The 19478-nt window shown below is 33.0% G+C and overlaps 1 protein-coding gene across 4 annotated transcripts in view; it reads left to right on the forward strand.

Moving 5' to 3' along the window:
* LOC145288028 (uncharacterized) overlaps positions 1-19478 on the forward strand; it is a 593135-nt gene that overhangs the window by 206057 nt on the left and 367600 nt on the right. For all 4 annotated transcript variants that reach the window (XM_080136036.1, XM_080136037.1, XM_080136039.1 and 1 more), the window contains exons 12-21: positions 579-794; positions 2134-2337; positions 2684-2899; positions 5621-5830; positions 7230-7445; positions 9396-9605; positions 11152-11382; positions 13951-14163; positions 16123-16338; positions 17554-17763. In XM_080136036.1, the coding sequence (XP_079992162.1) occupies positions 579-794; positions 2134-2337; positions 2684-2899; positions 5621-5830; positions 7230-7445; positions 9396-9605; positions 11152-11382; positions 13951-14163; positions 16123-16338; positions 17554-17763 (2142 nt within the window). The remainder of the gene's footprint in view (positions 1-578; positions 795-2133; positions 2338-2683; positions 2900-5620; positions 5831-7229; positions 7446-9395; positions 9606-11151; positions 11383-13950; positions 14164-16122; positions 16339-17553; positions 17764-19478) is intronic.

Consider the following 19478-nt stretch of genomic DNA (forward strand, 5'->3'; position numbering starts at 1 on the left):
GCAGATAGATATGAAAAGTCTTTATTAAAGTTTGTGCCTATTTCCATTCTATGGAGGCCAGGCGCGAACGCAGACCCCACAATTTTATTATACCATCCCTATTTAAGTTAAAGCATACTTTCAAAGTATTCTTATGTATATCGAAAACACTTGGAAACGTTTTTTTTTTAATTTTTAAATTTTTTATTTCCATACTTTGTGGACCAGGCGCGAACGCAGACCCCACAATTTTAATGAACCACTGTTCTGCCAGATCAAACATACCCATTACTGTGTCTCGAAACATCTATCATTATATGTAATCAGTTTGTAAAAATAGTCAACCATATAGGAGCCTATTCGTGACCAGACACACACACACACATACACACACACACACACACACACACACACACACACACGGACATTCAGCTTTATATATATATATATATATATATCCTTGTGGAAACATGTTTAATAATTCGATCTACACTAAACTCTAAAAATATCTTTAATATGTGATAAGAGTTGAAATGAGAAAAAACTTACTTTTACATGTATTTTCTGTTTTAACTTTATATATTCCGGATCTATTCTAGCCTCCAGTCGATCAATGTACATAATTAAAGGAGATGGACTTGAAATGTGTTCAGCTAAAGGCAACCAGTATCCATTGGGAAAATCTTTCTCTTTTGTCGACGGTTGTTTTGAATATCACTGTGATTGCAAGATAAATGGATCCTGGGAATGCCCAGCAGGACGAGCTCGGAATCGATGTAAAGATGCTACCCTCCAGGAAACCGAACAAGAACGAGGTAATAGCGCTCTTCTATTTATTTTTAGTAAACTTGTCATCATCCTCAAGCTTTATAAACTTTATATATATTGTTTTTGTTTTTTTTTGTTTTTTTTAATAACGAACATGATGCAACTTGCATGGCAACTGAGAAGGTTTAACTTCATGTCGGGCGATTTGTCTCTTAGACACCACGAACCACTCCATGTCAAGTTTCTCTTTGCGTTCAGAAGCCACACTTGATGATCTGATAATCACCTCTTCCGATGTTGGTGATGCCAAAAAAAAAAAGACATTTTTAAGACGTATAGATCCGAACTTATCTTTGCTTAACAAATAAAATGTTCTGCTTGGCTAGTCTCTTTTCTCTTTAAACTATAGAACAAATGTGTAATCGGATATTGCTTCCATGATCACTGGAAAATTGTTTCTTTGGTGTCAGTATTCATTAATTCTAGTGAAAGTACCGACCCGCTCAATTATCGCCTCGTTAGTGTCCTCCCGCTTTTCTGTTAAAATCTTATCAAGCCTTTTATCTTACCAATTGACTTTAGATGACCAGACACCAACTGTTTAAACCATTTCTCTGACAATTTAACGAAGGTTTCGATCAAACATGACTTCTCACCAAAAGTGTATGCATACATTCACTGAGAAAGGATTTGTTGTATCCTAACCCTTATCCTTGAGTGTCCCCTTGACCTTGATAAGTGGTGATGCCTATGTAAAAAAAACTCTAAAAGCTCTTTAGTATTTTTTCACATTAACATTCAAAATTAGACCGCAACACATAGATGAGATAGAGAGGAGTTAAAAGAGCGGCTATGCTTAAGAATAAAATCAAATACCATATATGGTATCATTCTTAATATTCCTTTTTTATTTGTTGAACATGTATATCCTTTTCTTTTAAAAATATGGTATCTTCCTTTAGTCCTGATAGATTATGGATACCCACTGTAAGGGTGTCTGCGCGTGGAATTTTTGTAGCAAGAGTTGTACAATCTCCAACCACACCTCCTGAGTCCTTCAGTGGCAAGTGGAGGTTCAGGACTACTGGAAACAATACCAATATAAGCGGAGAACACATGCAGAGCCTAGAATTTCCAAATCGTAACCCATTTTGCACCAGTCAGGCTCAACGTTGTTTAACTTCGGAGATCTGGCGAGAACCGATGTGTCAACGTGATTATGGCGTTAAATATAATAAATAAATGCTTTAAATTCATTCATTGTAAAATGCTTAATTTACTAACTCGTGTTCCTATACAAAGATTAAAAGTTAAAATAATGAACGTCACATGTAAAAATGTATTGTGATCATTCATGGTTTATTCTCTTCTTTGCTTTACTCTCAGTGTACTACATGGGTATGGTGATGCCTTCAAGACGTCGCGTCAACTACTGCATTGCTGATCGGAGACGCCATCCTGTAAATCGTCCTTTCTCCCTGAATGTCGGCTGTTATCAATACCTTTGCAATTGCCATTCGAACGGATCATGGGATTGCTCAGCAGAACATGCCAAGTTCATTTGTCCTCCCCAAGATGGCGTCGATGAAGGTAAATTACGAACGTGACAGTCTTCGATATACGCAAAAATTTAATAACAATATGTTAATTTACAATCTACTGCGTATTTGTACCCGCAATGGAAAAAAAATTAAAAAAAAAAAGTTAAACTTCAAATAAAAATAATAATTTAAAATGTAACGAAAGCACACAACGTCAAATAAAAAAAATAAAGTGTTCAACATTTAATTGTTACCTTAACTTTAAATTTCATAAAATTAACTTACAAACAAAAACAAACTCACGTTTCTGAATTTTGGAGATGAGGATTGATTATTTGTATCAATAGATTAATTGCTATAGTTACAAAGTTTGGTTTCTCTTTTTCTTCTTGCAGCAATCACTCGCGTTATGTACGTAACAATCGTTGATAATGTTCTAGCCTGTGACGTGAAAGGAAGCCAGAAGCAACTAGGCCAGTCGTTCTCTTTTGACACCGGCTGCTACCTGTACCAATGTCAGTGTAATACCGATGGATCATGGGAGTGTCCCCCGGAAAAAGCAAAGTATACTTGCACGAGTGAAACATCCCAAGACACACTGCAATACCGCGGTAAGTAAACCCCAATTTGCTTTCATCTATATAAATACTAGCATACACACACAAATCAACTGGCAGACAAGAACGCACGCATATATATTTATGTATGATATATACATATATATATATATTCACACACGCACACACACACACATACATATATATATATATATATATATATATATATATATATATATATATATATATGTATATATATATATATATATATATATATATATATATATATATAAAGTGAGAAAGTGTGTGTGTGTGAGAGAAAGAAAGAGAGAGAGAACATTTCTTATCCTATATACTCTATATACTCAACGAATTTTTAATCTACAGACTTTGGTATAAAAAGTATTCAGACATGTAGAAAACTTTTTAATCGGTTTTCTTCCGGGAGAAAAGGCTGCTAGAGCGTCCTAAATTGAAAAAAAAATAGTACTCGGGGGGGGGGAGATAATCGGATTTTTATCTGTTTGTCAGCTGTTTTACAAGGTTTGAAAACACCTTTTCAAGAACTAGACAAGATGATGTAATGGTTATCATACTTGACTCACCGTTTTTAGGTTTTGGTTTCGATCTCAGCTCGAGTATTTTTTTTAGTTTCAAGAAATAAACTGTTTAGAAAAAAACTTAATACTCGTTAACATGTTTCAGTTTTTTTCCGTTTTTGATTTACTTCATTTTTTTAAGGAACACACACACACACACACACACACACACATATATATATATATATATATATATATGTATATATATATATATATATATATATGATGTTCGTCCACTGCGTTAATCGTGATCATGCAATTGTTCTGTGGGTTCCATGATGGCTTGTTAGACTAATTCGAGTTCTGAAGAATTTCTCACGTATTGGACACATTTGGGATGATTCTGTAACCGACAGTCTGTAAGACTGCTCTGTCTTTTCTAATGTCATGTTTCCTCTTACGTTCTTCATTGTGTACGGATTCAGCAAATTTCAACCCCTTGGTGAGTTGCGACACACCAGAAACTTCTGTCTTGGATTAGTTTTTCCCATGGATTAGAATACAAACCGAACTGTTTGAGGGAGCCATTCATTTTATTCATGAACCGTTTCCACTGTCCTCTTGCGCGTATTTTTCCTTCCAAAAGCTCGTCATAAAGGAGCTGTTTTGGGGAGCCTTGAATCAGGCATGCAGCATATCTGACTTGCCCAACGAACCTAGCATTCTTGTAACATGGTATGTACTGATGGAAGTTTTGACCGGATTAAAACCACTGTGTCTAGTATCTTGTCTTGCCACTTGATTTTCAACAATCAACGGAGGCAGGTCATATGGAAATGGTTCAATTTCTTGTCATGTGTGACATATATGGCTCAAGTTTCACAAGCATACATGAGGATGATAAGAATCACAGCTCTGTATACTTGAAGTTTGGTTTGCAGCCGAATATCTCTACACTCCTACACAGTAGTTCTGAGACGTCCAAAGGTAGTACTAGCCTTGGCTATCCTGCAGTCGACTTGATCGTCTATATGTACTTCCCTTGACAGAATACTACCCAAGTAAGTGAATCTGTCCACAACTTTTAGGTTAGTTTTACGAATTAATATCTGAGGCAGAACATATCTTTTTTTTCACGAAGCAGGCTGATACATTACATTAGTCTTTTTTAGATAAACTTCTTCCGGCTTCCGGGCCTTGATAAGTGGTGACCTATATATATATATATATATATATATATATATATATATATATATATATATATATATATATATATATATATGTGTGTGTGTGTGTGTGTGTGTGTGTGTGTGTGTGTTTTTATTTGTTTTTTGTTAGCTATACTCTTTGAACGAATTCAATTATTTATACGAACGTGCATTTTTACCTAAATGCGAGTTGGGAATAATTTTCCCTTTGACCAATTTGGTTCCCACTAAATGGGGAGCGGCATATATATATATATATATATATATATATATATATATATATATATATATATATATATATATATTAAATATAATTATACACTGACACGTGTTTCGTCGTTTACGCTTCATCGGAGTGGTTGAATCTAGCGAGATTCGAAATTAGGACCCCACGATCATAAGCCTAAACCTTCACCACGGGTCCACCTCGCTCGACTACTGAATGTATCGCGTTTTTATGTAAATGTTTTTATTTGTTTTTTTAGCGATACTCTTTGAACGAATCAAATTATTTATACGAAAGTGCATTTTTACCTAAATGCGAGTTGGGAATAATTTTCCCTTTGCCCAACTTGGTACCCCCTAAATGGGGAGCGGCATACATATATTATGTTTAAAATATAATTATTCACTGACACGTATTTTTTGCAATTTTTTATATATATATGTATACATATATATATATATATATGTATATATATATATATATAGCATTGCAAAAATGAAAATAGGATCGAAGACTGTAATCTAACAGAGTTTTATACAGCGTGTGACTCCATGTTGACAGATATAAACAGTGACTGAAGAAAGTCCAATATAGGTGACCAGATATTGGTACCCTTTATTTGGATTTAAAACCGAGGTTACCAATGATATTCCGATTTATAACACATATAAATAAATATTATACTCTTATTTTTTTAAATTTGTTTAATAATCAAGCAATCTGCTGGGGCGATTGCTCAATAAACCTTACCTAGTATTTTTTTTTATTATTACCGAATTTGATTAGTTGTTTTTCGTTTCAGTCAATCGTAAAAGCATGATCATCCCTTTTGGAAAAGAACCTACATTTTGCTTAGCTCAAGAAAGGGAGTTTTCCCTCGGACGAACATTCACCATCACGGAGGGCTGTTTTCGTTACAATTGTTTCTGTTACTTTGATGGATCCTGGGAATGCCCAGCCGATGAGTCGGAATATATCTGTCCACATATGGAAGGACAACAAATAAGAAAAAGTATGTGTTTTTATCATATAAAGTTTATAAACGGATTGAATTTTTTACAAGAAACCTTCCTTAATCTTCCTTCGTTTATTAATCTCTGTTTATCCGTTTAATAAGTTTGCTATAGAATTATTGATGACTGGCCGAAAATGTTATTATATGTTTTCTGTGTGTATCTTAAAAAATACTGTGTTTTATTAAAAATACATGTATAGTGTCCTGGAACTTTTCGGCCACCCTGTACTTGACATTTAATTATTGATGAAAATATATTTGATATGATATTATTGATGAAAGTATATTTAATATGAAATTATTGATGAATATATACTTGACATTAAATTATTGATGAAAGTATATTTTATATGAAATGATTGATGAAAATATATTTGATATGAAATTATTGATGAAAATATATTTGATATGAAATTATTGATGAAAATATACTTGATATAAAATTATTGATTAAAAGATATTTTAAATGCAGTAATTAATGTAAATCAATTTGACATGAAATTATTGATGAAAATAAAATTGACATAAGATTATTGATGAAATTTACTTTGACATGAGATTATTGATTAAATTGAATTTTACATGAGATTATTAATAAAAATAAATTTCTACATGAGATTTTTTATAAAAATAAATTGGTAACAGGATATAAGTATATGTGCCGATGCATTATAATTGTCGCATTAAAATATTTTAAAATTGCAAATTTATCTTCATTATATATACAAAAAGCTAATATTAGTTTCTATTTTATATAACTCAGTATGTTAACAACTAGTACATTCAAATGTTTCACTAACGGTTACATTTTTATAGAAATAAAGACACTAACTAAATTTTAATTTGGTCCCGTCTGTAGCCACTAGGTGAAATTATCCGTTAGATCTATAAAATACCTGAAACATATCAAAACAAAATTCATTTTTTTAATAGATGTTGTTTGTTTCGTAAAAAACTAAAACTAAACAAAGAATAGTTTAATGAAAAAAATTGAAAGAAAAGTTTTAACATTTAAATGATTATTTTTATTGGTATATAAACAATTTTATCGAACCAAATTCTTTTGGCGTTTTGCAGCTATTTTTAAGAACAATTATTTTTAGCACAAAAGTTATTTTTACGTAGTATCATTTTAAGAACAGTACGCTTACAGTGTTTTATTACTTAACCTCATATTACAGATGCTATTACAGATTATTTTAAGATTATTTCTCTGAAAATTTGTCATCTTAGTGTTTCATTTTCTCTTTTGCTTAAAACATTTTTGAATCATCGTATGTATATTTAATATCAAGATTTGTCCAAAGCGTACCACTAAAAGAACTTTTCAATCTAAGAACGTCCAAAGTGACTTCAGAGCATACACCTTAATACCGAATGATTTCTGTCTCTTCAGCTTCGAGTATTCGGATGTTTGTAATAGCCATGAGAAACATCAACGCATGCAAGGTTAATGGAAGAGAATATCCGCTCGATCGTCCTTTCTCGCTGACAGACGAATGTTTCCGTTACGATTGCGAGTGCGATTCCGATGGTTCCTGGGAATGCCCAGCGGAGAATGCAGAATACATATGTGACAAATCGACCCCGTCAGAAACTAGTTATCCTCGAGGTGAGTTCCTTTTAATTTAGAGTGTATATATTCTCTCAATAATCACGTCATTTGCACAGGTGCCGGATAAATTTATTAGCAAAAATATTTCGAAATTCAAATCAACCATACATATTTTGTTTAACATAGTAATATATGCAAGACAGATAACTTGAATAATGTATCATTATGTTGCTGGTAGTTGAGTGGGAACTGTGTACCCGTTTGACTTGTTCAAAGTTGAAGGCTAGGAAGGATTCAGGCTTTGCTTTTTAACTTCAACCAGAATACTTTTTATTAACTTCCATTGCAAGGATGTAATTTGCGTCTTTGCAGTTTTTGTTTATTTCAGTGTATTTTTCCCCTGTGAGTCGTTTTCATTTCTTTTGGAGAGTTCTGCCGAATCTTACATTTTTAGAGTTATGTTGAAAGTTACATTTTTTTTAATATTCTTGCCGATTGTTACACTTTTGAAGAGGTAGGTCGAGTGTTACATATCTTTATATTTCTGTCAAGTGTTACATTTTTAGAGTTCTGTCGAGAAATACATTTTTTAGAGTTTTTTTACGAGTTACATTTTTAGATTCTTGTCAAGTGCTATACTTTTTTAGAGTTCGATCGACTGTTACACTTTTTTACATATTGAATCTGGGATGTCTGTAATGTGTTACAATTATGGTGGAATGTTCTTGTTAACAATTTATTTTTTATACTGACGCCTAACAGAATCTATTACCATCTCGCAACTTTTTACACCTGACTAAATTCCCATTTTCAAGTATCTCTTTGGTGTCGAAAAAAATTTGACATATATTTAGGCGCAAATTACCTGACCATGTCAAAATAGCGTTAGTCTTAACCATTTTTCTCAAAACGAAATAAATGACTCTTCTTCGAATGTGACGTTGTGCTGTGTATTCCATAATTGTTTTCAAGTTTTTACTTAATTTAGGTTTTAATAATATCTAATTTACTCTTATTATTTAAAGTTTGGTGTTATTAATTAGTCGACGCCACATCTCCCTTTCCAAATATTCAATATGTAACAGAGCACGTGTGAGAGCGTGTGAAAATAGCATCAGCAGCCGAAGAATAAATGGCTAACAAAAGTATTAGCAGCAGAGCAGCAGCCGTTTGAGCACGTCTGCAAATTAGCAAGTGTGCGATGACTTGCATCAAAGAAAATGAAAAAAATGGACAGCACGTGGTCGGAAAAAAGTAAAGTGCGCGTCGGGCGAAATGCATATGTGGCCCCGTGGTGGCGGCGAGAGACTTTTAAGCTGGTGTCGAGACGGCAGGGTTTTATTAATCTCATGGCAGATGACATGAACAGTAAAAAAAAAATCAGGCATTGTTTGAAAACTAGCGGTAATATATATTTTGCTAAAACAACAAAGAAATAAGCATTTGTTTATTTATATTTGTTTGTTTGTTCCTTTGCAACGGTACTCATGTTACGTATGTTTTCTACATTTTCAGGCCCGTTCCTCAATTAGAATTGTATAAAATGTAAACAATTTTTTTAAAAGTTTGCATGTTATTAGGGATTAATGTCGTGGAGAGTTCTGGTGGTGCTCTTATGATACGCCGGTCGAACTTCGTGATTGTATGCTCCAAATACTCAGGTACAACTCTTAATACTGAGAAATATTATGAAAAGGAGGCATACTCTCGTAGGTTGGAGGAGACAAACCTCAGCACTTCCGATACGTACCATTGTCTGACTCCAACTGTCGTTGAGAAAACACTTGCGTCGACATTTCAAAAAAAACTAACCCGACAAAATGTGTTTATACGCCAAGCTAGCCGATTGGTTGATGGTCAAATAACTCAATGATAAACCAGCCTATTAACATAAAAAAACAGTACATCAAAATATGTGAGTGCTATATACAGATTGGATTGGCATATAATTAACAATTGAATAAATTGACGACACGGTCTGAGATTAATCGCTTTTTTATTTTCTAGTGGAAAGCCGAAGCATGGTGATTCCTCTTGGGTCAGCTGTACGACACTGCTTGGCGCACGGTAAACAATATACTCTCGAGCGACCATTCTCATTTACCCACAAGTGCTTCCGGTACAATTGCGATTGCAACAGGAATGGATCATGGGAATGTCCAGCGGAGAGATCAGAGTTCATCTGTCCGCAAAAACCAGGACACGCCATTGTACGATGTAAGTAATTCTTCATGTATGATGTAAAAGCAATTACTTATAATAATGCTTATAATAATAAAATTATGAAAATTACTTTGTATTATCGATAAGAAATTGTAATTACTGGATTCAAATTTGTATAATATGTATGTTGTGAATATAGAATAATATATATATATATATATATATATATATATATATATATATATATATATATATACTAGCAATGGGTGCCCGGAGTTGCCCGGGTATTTTTAGGTGTATACTGAGCAAAACAAAAAAAAACGGTCAATTTTTTAACTTTGACCCCTATTATAAACCCTTAAAATTTATTGTTTAGGGCTCAAATAAAGTTATTAAGTTAGATCCATGTCCAAGGAATCTATATCTAAAATTTCACGTGTTTAGACCCAAAATTGTAGAAGGAGTTTGGTAGAGTTCTCAAAGGTCAAATCGTTGAACTTTGACCCCTTTATCGCCAAATTTCTGTCCGAAATCAATCACATCGATTTTCCCAAATCTCAGTACCCTGTATATCAAATTTTGAATCTGTAGGCTTAAAAGTGACAGAGTTATTGCGTAGAGAAATGTACACAGACACACACACAGACACACACACAGACACTTTCACTTATATATATATATATATATATATATATATATATATATATATCTTTATTGTTTCACTTGTCATCATCTTTATCTGCTTAATATTACTTATTCAAATTCACATTTATGGCATAATTTCAAATTAAAGAGAATGCACAAATGTCGGTATGATGTCCTTACCCAGTCACGGAATGAGGATGAAAAAATTTAAAAAATCATGTAATTAAATCAAGTAGTTTTAGTTTTATTTAAGAAAATCAAATTTTACTCTGTTTTGGTGTGGATGAATAAAGCGCCCACCGAATCTGTGGACAAGGGCAGACAACCCTAACAACCGTGGAAACTGTCAAAATAGTAACGGATTACCCCCCCCTTATATTTTGCTAGAAAAACATGGTATCGTTGGTTTCTTTTCGGTAAAAAAAAAAAATTTAAAAAAAAACGCATTTTTTTTTTAATAAATAAAAAACTACTTGATCAATTTTGTTACAACATAAAAGTTTTTCTCTACTTTGTTACTGGTTATAAGTGTTAATCTGAATAAGCACCATATTTTGTGCATAAAATAATTTTTATTTGTATTTTTGTCTATATTCTCCTACCAGTATTTCTTTACCTGTGTTCTATGTTTATTTGCATTTTTTGTGTCTACCATAGTTTTATTTTTTACAAGTAGGTTTTATTTGTAATGTAATTTGTAATTCATTTGCATTTTTATATGTATATATTATTTATATTTTTTTGTAGTTAACCGTGTTTTTTTTCTGTTGAACTTTTCAAGCTTACTTGCCCACTTTTTAAAATTATTTCTTTGTATTTACTTATTATTTCCGCTTTTTCAACACTATATCTACATGCGAAAATAACTCTTCCATCGACCTAAGAGAAAAAATAATTGTCTATTGTCTCTTTTTTGCTGATCGCATATTTTTTATATTGTCCATTACTTTAAAAGCGTCTGGCCAAAGAATGATTATTATCACTAGTAATAATGCGAGGGCGTGTGATGTCAGAGGTCAAAAATTCAGGTTGGGACATTCATTCTCCTTGAACGAAGGTTGTTTTAAATACAACTGCGAGTGCAACAGAGACGGGTCGTGGGAATGTCCTGCATCCCGAGCAGAATACACATGCCAAGAGACACCGAACGTGGACCAATCAAGACCAACACGTAGCCAGTATATCGGTAAGAACCTAATATTACTATTTTTAATACTTCTTGCGTCGTTGGACAAGTTACGCATTTATGAATATATATTTATTGACAGAAAATTCTACCTTACTCTATTACGTTTGTTCTGGGTACTATTTATACTTACACCGCATATATTTCTATACTCCTATAAATTTGTTTTTTTCTTTTTCTGTATTGATTCATATTAAAAAAAAACTTTTTTCTATTTATTTATAAAGAAAATACAACTTAGTTATATATTGGTCGTGGAATTGCATTCATCTGCAAAAGATCTAGCCAAGTTGCATATACTTTTGAACATTCTTTTTAATTAATTCCCTATTAGTTTTTTAGCTTTTCTTACGGGATGATCATCTTTAGTTAACTACTAATAGTGCCGCCCGGCCTTGTTCGGGCCCCATGTACTGTTCATAACTTTATGTGCATATGTACATATATTAAAAAGTGTGAATATGTACGGTAATGCCTTACTATATAATAGGCTTCCATAACTACCATTAAGAAAAGTTGGTAAAGACCGCAGACGTCAATTTTTTTAACTTTTACCCCAATTTTGACCCCTTAACATTTATAGTTTTGGGCTCAAATTAAATTAAAATGATTTACCCATGTCCAAGTAGCCTAGATCTAAAATTTCAAGTGTTTAGACCCAAAATGGCGAAGAAGTTTGGTAGAGTCTGCAATGGTGAACTCTGTAAACCTCTTGCTAGCCACATTTTCTCCCAAAAACTGATTAAAAAGCTTGCTGCATGTCTGAATACCCTTTATGTAAAATTTCAAATGTTTAGACCAAAAATTGGCTTAATTATTTGGTAGAGGCTGCAGAGGTAAAATTTTGTTAAAATTTGACCCCAATTATAACTCCTTAAAATTTATTGTTTTGAGCTCAAATCATTTTATTAAGTTAGATCCATGTCCACATAATCTATATCTAAAATTTCAAGTGTTTAGACCCAAAATTGGCGGAGGAGTTTGGTAGAGTTCTCAAATGTCAAATCGTTGAACTTTGACCCCTTGACAGCAAAATTTCTGACCGAAAACCGATCAAAAATATTTTCCCAAATCTCAGTACCCCTTATGTCAAATCTCGAGTCTGTTGACCAAAAATTGCCAGAGTTATTTGGTAGGGAAATGTACACACACACACACACACACACACACACACACACACACACACACACACATTTTCACTTTTCCATATATATACTAGTATTTCAGCCCGGCGTTGCCCGGGTGGTTGGAGGTGTATGTTGAGCAAAAAAAAAAAAGTGGTAGTAGGAAGGCAGGCTCGAACCCGTACCGTGAAGGAGGAAAAGAATTGGGAAAAACGTGACGTCTTTGCTGTTACGACCACCGCCAAACCGGAAGTGACGTAGGTTTATAGACAACCGAAAAGAGGGAATGACTTTCGACAATATTGGCGAAAAAAAGCGACCCCTCCCTGTAGAAAAGTGCCCAGTTGAATGGAAAAAAAATAATGTTTTTGCAAATTTTTCGATATTTGACGTCTGAAATATCGAGCTTCAAAACGATACTGATCTTGTGAAAATCTGTCGCCTCTGTCGAAAGTTTTAGGCAGACATGCAAACATATATATATACATTTATAAATTGGTAGCTCATATTTTCGACCCAAACCGATTAAAAAACCCTATCTCTGAATACACTTTATGTATGATTTCAAATATTTAGACCAGAAATAGTCTGAGTAATTTGGTAGAGACCGCAGAGGTCAATTTTTAAAAAAATTTGACCTTTATGATGACCCCTTAACATTTATTGATTTGGGCTCAAATCAAGTTATTAAGTTAGATCCATAAAATTTGTTTGGACTCAAAATTGTCGGAGGAGTTTGGTAGAGTTCTCAAAGGTCAAATCGTTAAATTTTGACCCATTAACAGCCAAATTTCTGACTGAAAACCAATTACAAAAATTTTCCCAAATCTCAGCGTTCATTCCTAGCAATCATGTTCGAAAAAGTTCACGTGAATCATTTTAGCCGTTTGTGGAAGAAGATTGTGTTTTTTAAATATTTTTTTTTTAATGTTGCAACGTAAAAGCGTTTCATTCAAACGGCAAAAATGAGACGCAATTTAATTCAATATGTATAATGGAATAGAAATGAAATTGTTAAACGGTAAAAATAATGTAATTATTAGTTATAAATAATAATAATAATAATAATAATAATAATAATAATAATAATAATAATAATAATAATAAAACTACTGAAGAGGTCCGCTTGAAATATAAAAAATAACAATAAAAATATTAAATACAAAAAGCAACATCGTTTTTCATGCTTCAAAAAAACCCTCTTAGCCTTAAATCACTATCTTAGAAGCATGCGTGGACTTTCAACATTATATATATATATATATATATATAGAGAGAGAGAGAGAGAGAGAGAGAGAGAGAGAGGGAGAGAGAGAATGATTACGTAATAAACTCGTGTTAAATAACTGTGATAGTAATACTTTCTATGATTGCAAATCTTCCAATATTTTAAAGAATCACGTTTTCAAAAATCTGTTGTGTTCTACTTCGATTTCGTTTACAGTCAATTCCAAAAGTATGGTTGTCTCCAGTGGGTCTCAGCTGAAACATTGCGTTGCTCATGGACGGCGTTACCGTTTAGGAGCAGCATTCCAGATGACGTTGGATTGTTACCAGTACAACTGTCGCTGTTTAGTCGATGGATCATGGGAGTGCCCTGCTGATAGATCTGAATATGTTTGCCCTGAACCGGCCGGACAAAGAAAACCCAAACCAGGTAATCCAATTGGAAACTTTTGAACGTATCTTGTCATTTCTTAATGATACATTTGAAAATAATATGACAGAGAATGTTTTAGAAAAGATATATGAAAGAATATAACTTCATTTTTTTACACAATAATGTGGAAATAATAGTTACTATACTCTCAGGGGTCTCTCTCTCTCTCTCTCTCTCTCTCTCTCTCTCTCTCTCTCTACATATATATATATAAGGCACTTGGCTAGTGTGTGTCTCTGTGTCTTTGGTCCAATTTGTTTTAACATTTACACCACTATACTTCATATATTTAAAAGAGTTCGTAAATAAGTTTTATATCGGAATGCGTTGTATAAGAATCGAAAATCGATAATCGAAAAATTCGATTAAAGAAAAAACAGTCCGACTTTAACCAAAATTACTACCTTATACAGTCAAATATCACAAGTTTTTTGGAGAAGTTTTATCGCCACACATGCAGAATATAAAATCAGCAGTAAATTCTATGAATATTTTTGTTCATAGACCAATTGACTTTTGAATTTTAAACTTTAATTCAAGCCATTATTTCAAAAATAAAAAAATAAATACTATGTTCTCTACAATGCAATGTATGCTAATATGTATTGTGGAATAAGTCACTTCGGGAACGCATGTGAAGTTTCCTCCCCGTCCACCTCGGAAGGTCTCTGATTTGATTGAAAAATACGCGATTTTATTGAAAATTGAACAATTTCAAAGACATAAATGTATTGAAAGTGTGGAACATTTATTGATCCTCATTTAATACCGGGAAAGTGGGGGTTCCCTTTACCTAAAAAACGATTAAAATAAATAATTTAATTAATTAAACGTGAGGTAGGATGCCATTTTAATCGCCTTATACTTGTTTATTGGATTAGATTGGTTATTATAATCGGATTTATATATATATATATATATATATATATATATATATATATATATATATATATATATACCACATTGCTCTTATTTTTCATCGTTAATATCATTTTTATTGCTATTGATTTTTCTTCTGACGAGAGCCAAAAGACCACTAGATAGATTTCCACTAATATATATATATATATATATATATATATATATATATATATATATATATATATATGCTAGCAAAAGTACCCGTCGTTGACTAGTTTCAAAAACAGCCTACAGAAAATGGACTCTGATTTATGAAAGTATGATACGTTATGAAAAGGAAGGATTGTACATTTGGATTGAATTTGGGGGTATCAAAACCAAAGCAAAATATGATGAAAGTAAAAATAAAATAGATAAACCCCATAATTTATTATACCATACATGTTCACACTGAAACACTTATCACAATATTCTGTGGATCTATATTAAAAAAACTTGTTAAACTTTGTAACATATTTCCATTCTATGGAGGTCAGGTGCGAACGAACACACCATAATTTTCTTATACCATATTTCTTCAAACTGAAACATAAATATCAAAGTATACTAACGCAGATCGATATGAAAAGTCTTTATTAAAGTTTGTTCCTATTTCCATTTCATGGAGGCCAGGCGCGAATGCAGACCCCACAATTTTATTATACCATCCCTATTTAAGTTAAAACGTACTTATCCAAGTATTCTCATGTACATATATATCAAAAACACTTGAAAACGTTTTTTTTTTAATTTTTACATTTTTATTTCCATACTTTGTAGACCAGGCGCGAACGCAGAACCACCGTTCTGCCAGATCAAACATACCCATTCCTGTGTCTCGATACATCTATCATTATATGCAATCAGTTTTTTAAAATAGTCAACCATATAGGAGCCTATGCGTGACCAGACACACACACAGACATTCAGCTTTATATATATATATATATATATATATATATATATATATATATATATATATATATATATATATATATATATATAAATGCAAAAATATATGATTAATATTGAAAATTCTTGTTTATGTGGTTCTAGCGTACACACAGAAATTAGTGGTGATTGTTGCGAACGACTTGCAAAACTGCAGAGTTAATGGACAGGAATTCCCACTGAACAACCGCTTCATTTACGTTGATGGTTGCATCCGGTACAGGTGCATGTGCAACGCTGATGGTTCCTGGCAATGTCCTGGCGATAGAGCTGAAGACACTTGCCAATCGGGACAAGGCACCGGAGTCAGCACAACGCGAAGTAAGTAAATCTGTGATTGTTCTTATTTATTAAATAATTTATTTTGCGTGTGTGTGGGGGGGGGGTTATAAAATTGCTGAAAAGAGTACAAATTACATTGAAACATTTTGTTAGCCGAGTTCGACAGAAAGATTCCCGAGTTCGACAGAAAGATTCCCGAGTTCGATAGAAAGATTCCAGAGTTCGACAAGAGGCAGCCGAAAAAGGTCGGAGGTTACATCGTTTAAAACGTTTCAAAAATAACAATTTATATGAGACCAGTAGTCCGAATAATCCAAATAATATAATTTAACGTTGCCGTTAAATACAAACAAAATAGAGGAATAAATAAAAATCCTGGTCGTCATTTTTTCTTTTTAACGAAAACATTTATTACCGTTACTCTTCCGTCTCAGCACTACTTAAAAGTCTCTCGCTGTCAAGGGACATCTAAATTTGCGCGCGTTTCTCTTTCTTCTGACCGCACGCCAGCTATAGCCGTCCATTTCTCATCTTTGACTACACACATCCATTTTCTTCGACGTCGGAGTTGCTTCTTCCATAACGTGGTGCATGTTTCTCCTTTTTTCTTTTTGTTCTCGCGCAGACTTCCTAATTTGCATATGCTGTTTTCGCCTACTGCTGCTGTTAATCTCTTCGCAAGCCAGCCATGCTTCACTGCTGCTGATATTTTCCGATGTACTATGTTATAATAAGAAAACTAGTGTCGGAAGAAAAAAAAACTGGAAAACTAAAAATATTCAAATTATTAATCCTCTTCTAAAACATTTAGAAACGTAATATTGGCTGACGGGACGAGAACATGCTAACCCCAGTATTAAATAAAGTGTTCCGTTTGAAATTCTGTGCAGATTGAAAGAAAGATTCCGGAGTTAAACAAATTATACCTGAAGATGATTGGAGGTTACAAATAAAACTGAGTATAAGGAAGACAACCTAAATAATAAAAACCAGTGTCGCAAGATTAGACACACACACACACACACACACACACACACACACACACACACACACACACACACACACACAAACTGGGACAATAAAAAGATTCTAATCTAATTAAACTGTCTACCAAGTCCCCGAATGACAATAAATTACTTCGCCCAATGTCATGCAAAAATTCAGCCAGTCAACCGTAATCCATATTTCCAAGACATTTCTAACCTTTTTATGATTACTTTACTATTGATCAATGTTTACTTCTATACATTCTAGCTCATACGAAAACGATGGTTGTTCCTGTTGGTACAAATATTAGACATTGTACAGCTGAGGGTAACCGATATCCTGTCGATCAGCCATTCTCTTTCAATGAAGGTTGCTTCCGGTTTAATTGTGACTGTCATTCTGATGGATCCTGGGAATGTCCTTCCGAACGCTCGGAATACATCTGTGAACTTCAACCTGGTCAAGTGATCGTCAGAGGTAAAATATATGTATATTCGAAATAAATACTCTTAAATTTGATCTTATAGTTAAATTAGCATTAAAATCAGAGGTAAATTTGAAATTTTAAAACTAAAATTGGAGGATACTCATTTCAAACCTTGAAAATATAATCTGATAATCTGGTTTTAAATTGATGTAGGGGTTAAAATATTTTAGAAGTTGATTAATATATAACCTCAGTTAACTCCAATGTCATGTCGCTGTTAAATTTACATAACACACTGAATTCTCTTACTAAAATTTAATGTGGAAATTAATATTTCATTGATGCTTAATCTATGCTATATTCTGAAGATGTAAAAAAAAAGATCAGTGCTTACAAATTTTAAAGGGAGATAAGTGCCCTAAACATTTGTTTAAATATTAAGTAACGGTTAGAAGAGTTTAATAAATAATTACAAAAATATATATATATATATTTGAACTTTGGACCAAATCACAGTGTAGTATCTGTTGTAATGCTACATTTCACCTTTTCTGTCCTCGGATAGTGGAGGAGAAATCCTTCACGATCCAGACAATTTAAATTTTGTTCCTATCCAGAGTGCCCCTTTTTGGGGAGCTGTATTTTCACCACATTAAAAACCGACCTTGTTTCCAAATCTGCCCCCGTGGGGAGGCAAACAAATAGTAACAAACGAAAGTAACAGGCATTTGTCGTTAAAGAACTGACTTTTAATGTCGGCATACAATCATTATTTATCTACTTGAGTTTTAGATTCTATAAAATACATAACATTGTTCGCAAAGGATCCGTGGCGTAACGGATAAAGAACTAAGTGTTCTAAGTGACACTCTTCTAGAGGTTAAAGGTCCAATCCTAAGCGGGTGATACTTAGAATAAAGAATAAAAGCATGGCACCCCTGCGTTGATTAAATAAAGACTTCACTTCAAAATTCCACACAGATTTCCCAATTCGACAAGAGACACCTGAAGGTTACGTTATGAAAATAGTAGTCCGAATAATGTAACTTATCAATCTTCATTTCAAAAATTCAAAAACTTAAAAGTCAATAAGACGCATGGTGTTTCTGATGCAGTATTGATAGGTATAAATATCTGCGGGACACCAACGGAAGTAATTCTGTATATAAAGTCGGAATGAACTAATTAAAGGTCTTTTTATATAAAAAGAAATGACTTTGCAATCTCTTGACATAAAAATAGCATTATTTACGCGACAATTGTGATAAAGCTAATTTTGATGTGTAATTTTTACGTAAATACTATTACAAATAATTATTTAGACGAGTTTTAAAATGGATACATTTTATACTTTCATTCGCCATAAAACAGGTACAGCTTTACTAGGAAGTGAAATGGCATGCTCCGGTCATTTAGATTACAGCACGCACATGTCGGCATCTATAGATAACATGACGAAATGGGTTAAATGTATGTGCGTTTATTTAAAGTTTGTGGACCAGGCGCGTATGCAGACCCAACAATTTTAATGAATCATCATTATGCCAGATCAAACATACCTATTCCTGTGTCTCGATACATCTTCTGTCATTATATGTAATCAGTTTTCTATAATAGTCAACAATATAGGAGCCTATTCGTGGCCAGACGCACACAATAGGCGTTCAACTTTATATATATATATATATATATATATATGCCTTCCATTCTGCCTCTGTATATTAGAATTTACAGTGAAGATACCACAAATATGCTTTTGCACATG

Source organism: Euprymna scolopes, chromosome 11, assembly GCF_053919585.1.
Source record: "Euprymna scolopes isolate OS-2025 chromosome 11, ASM5391958v1, whole genome shotgun sequence".
Lineage (NCBI taxonomy): Eukaryota > Metazoa > Mollusca > Cephalopoda > Sepiida > Sepiolidae > Euprymna > Euprymna scolopes.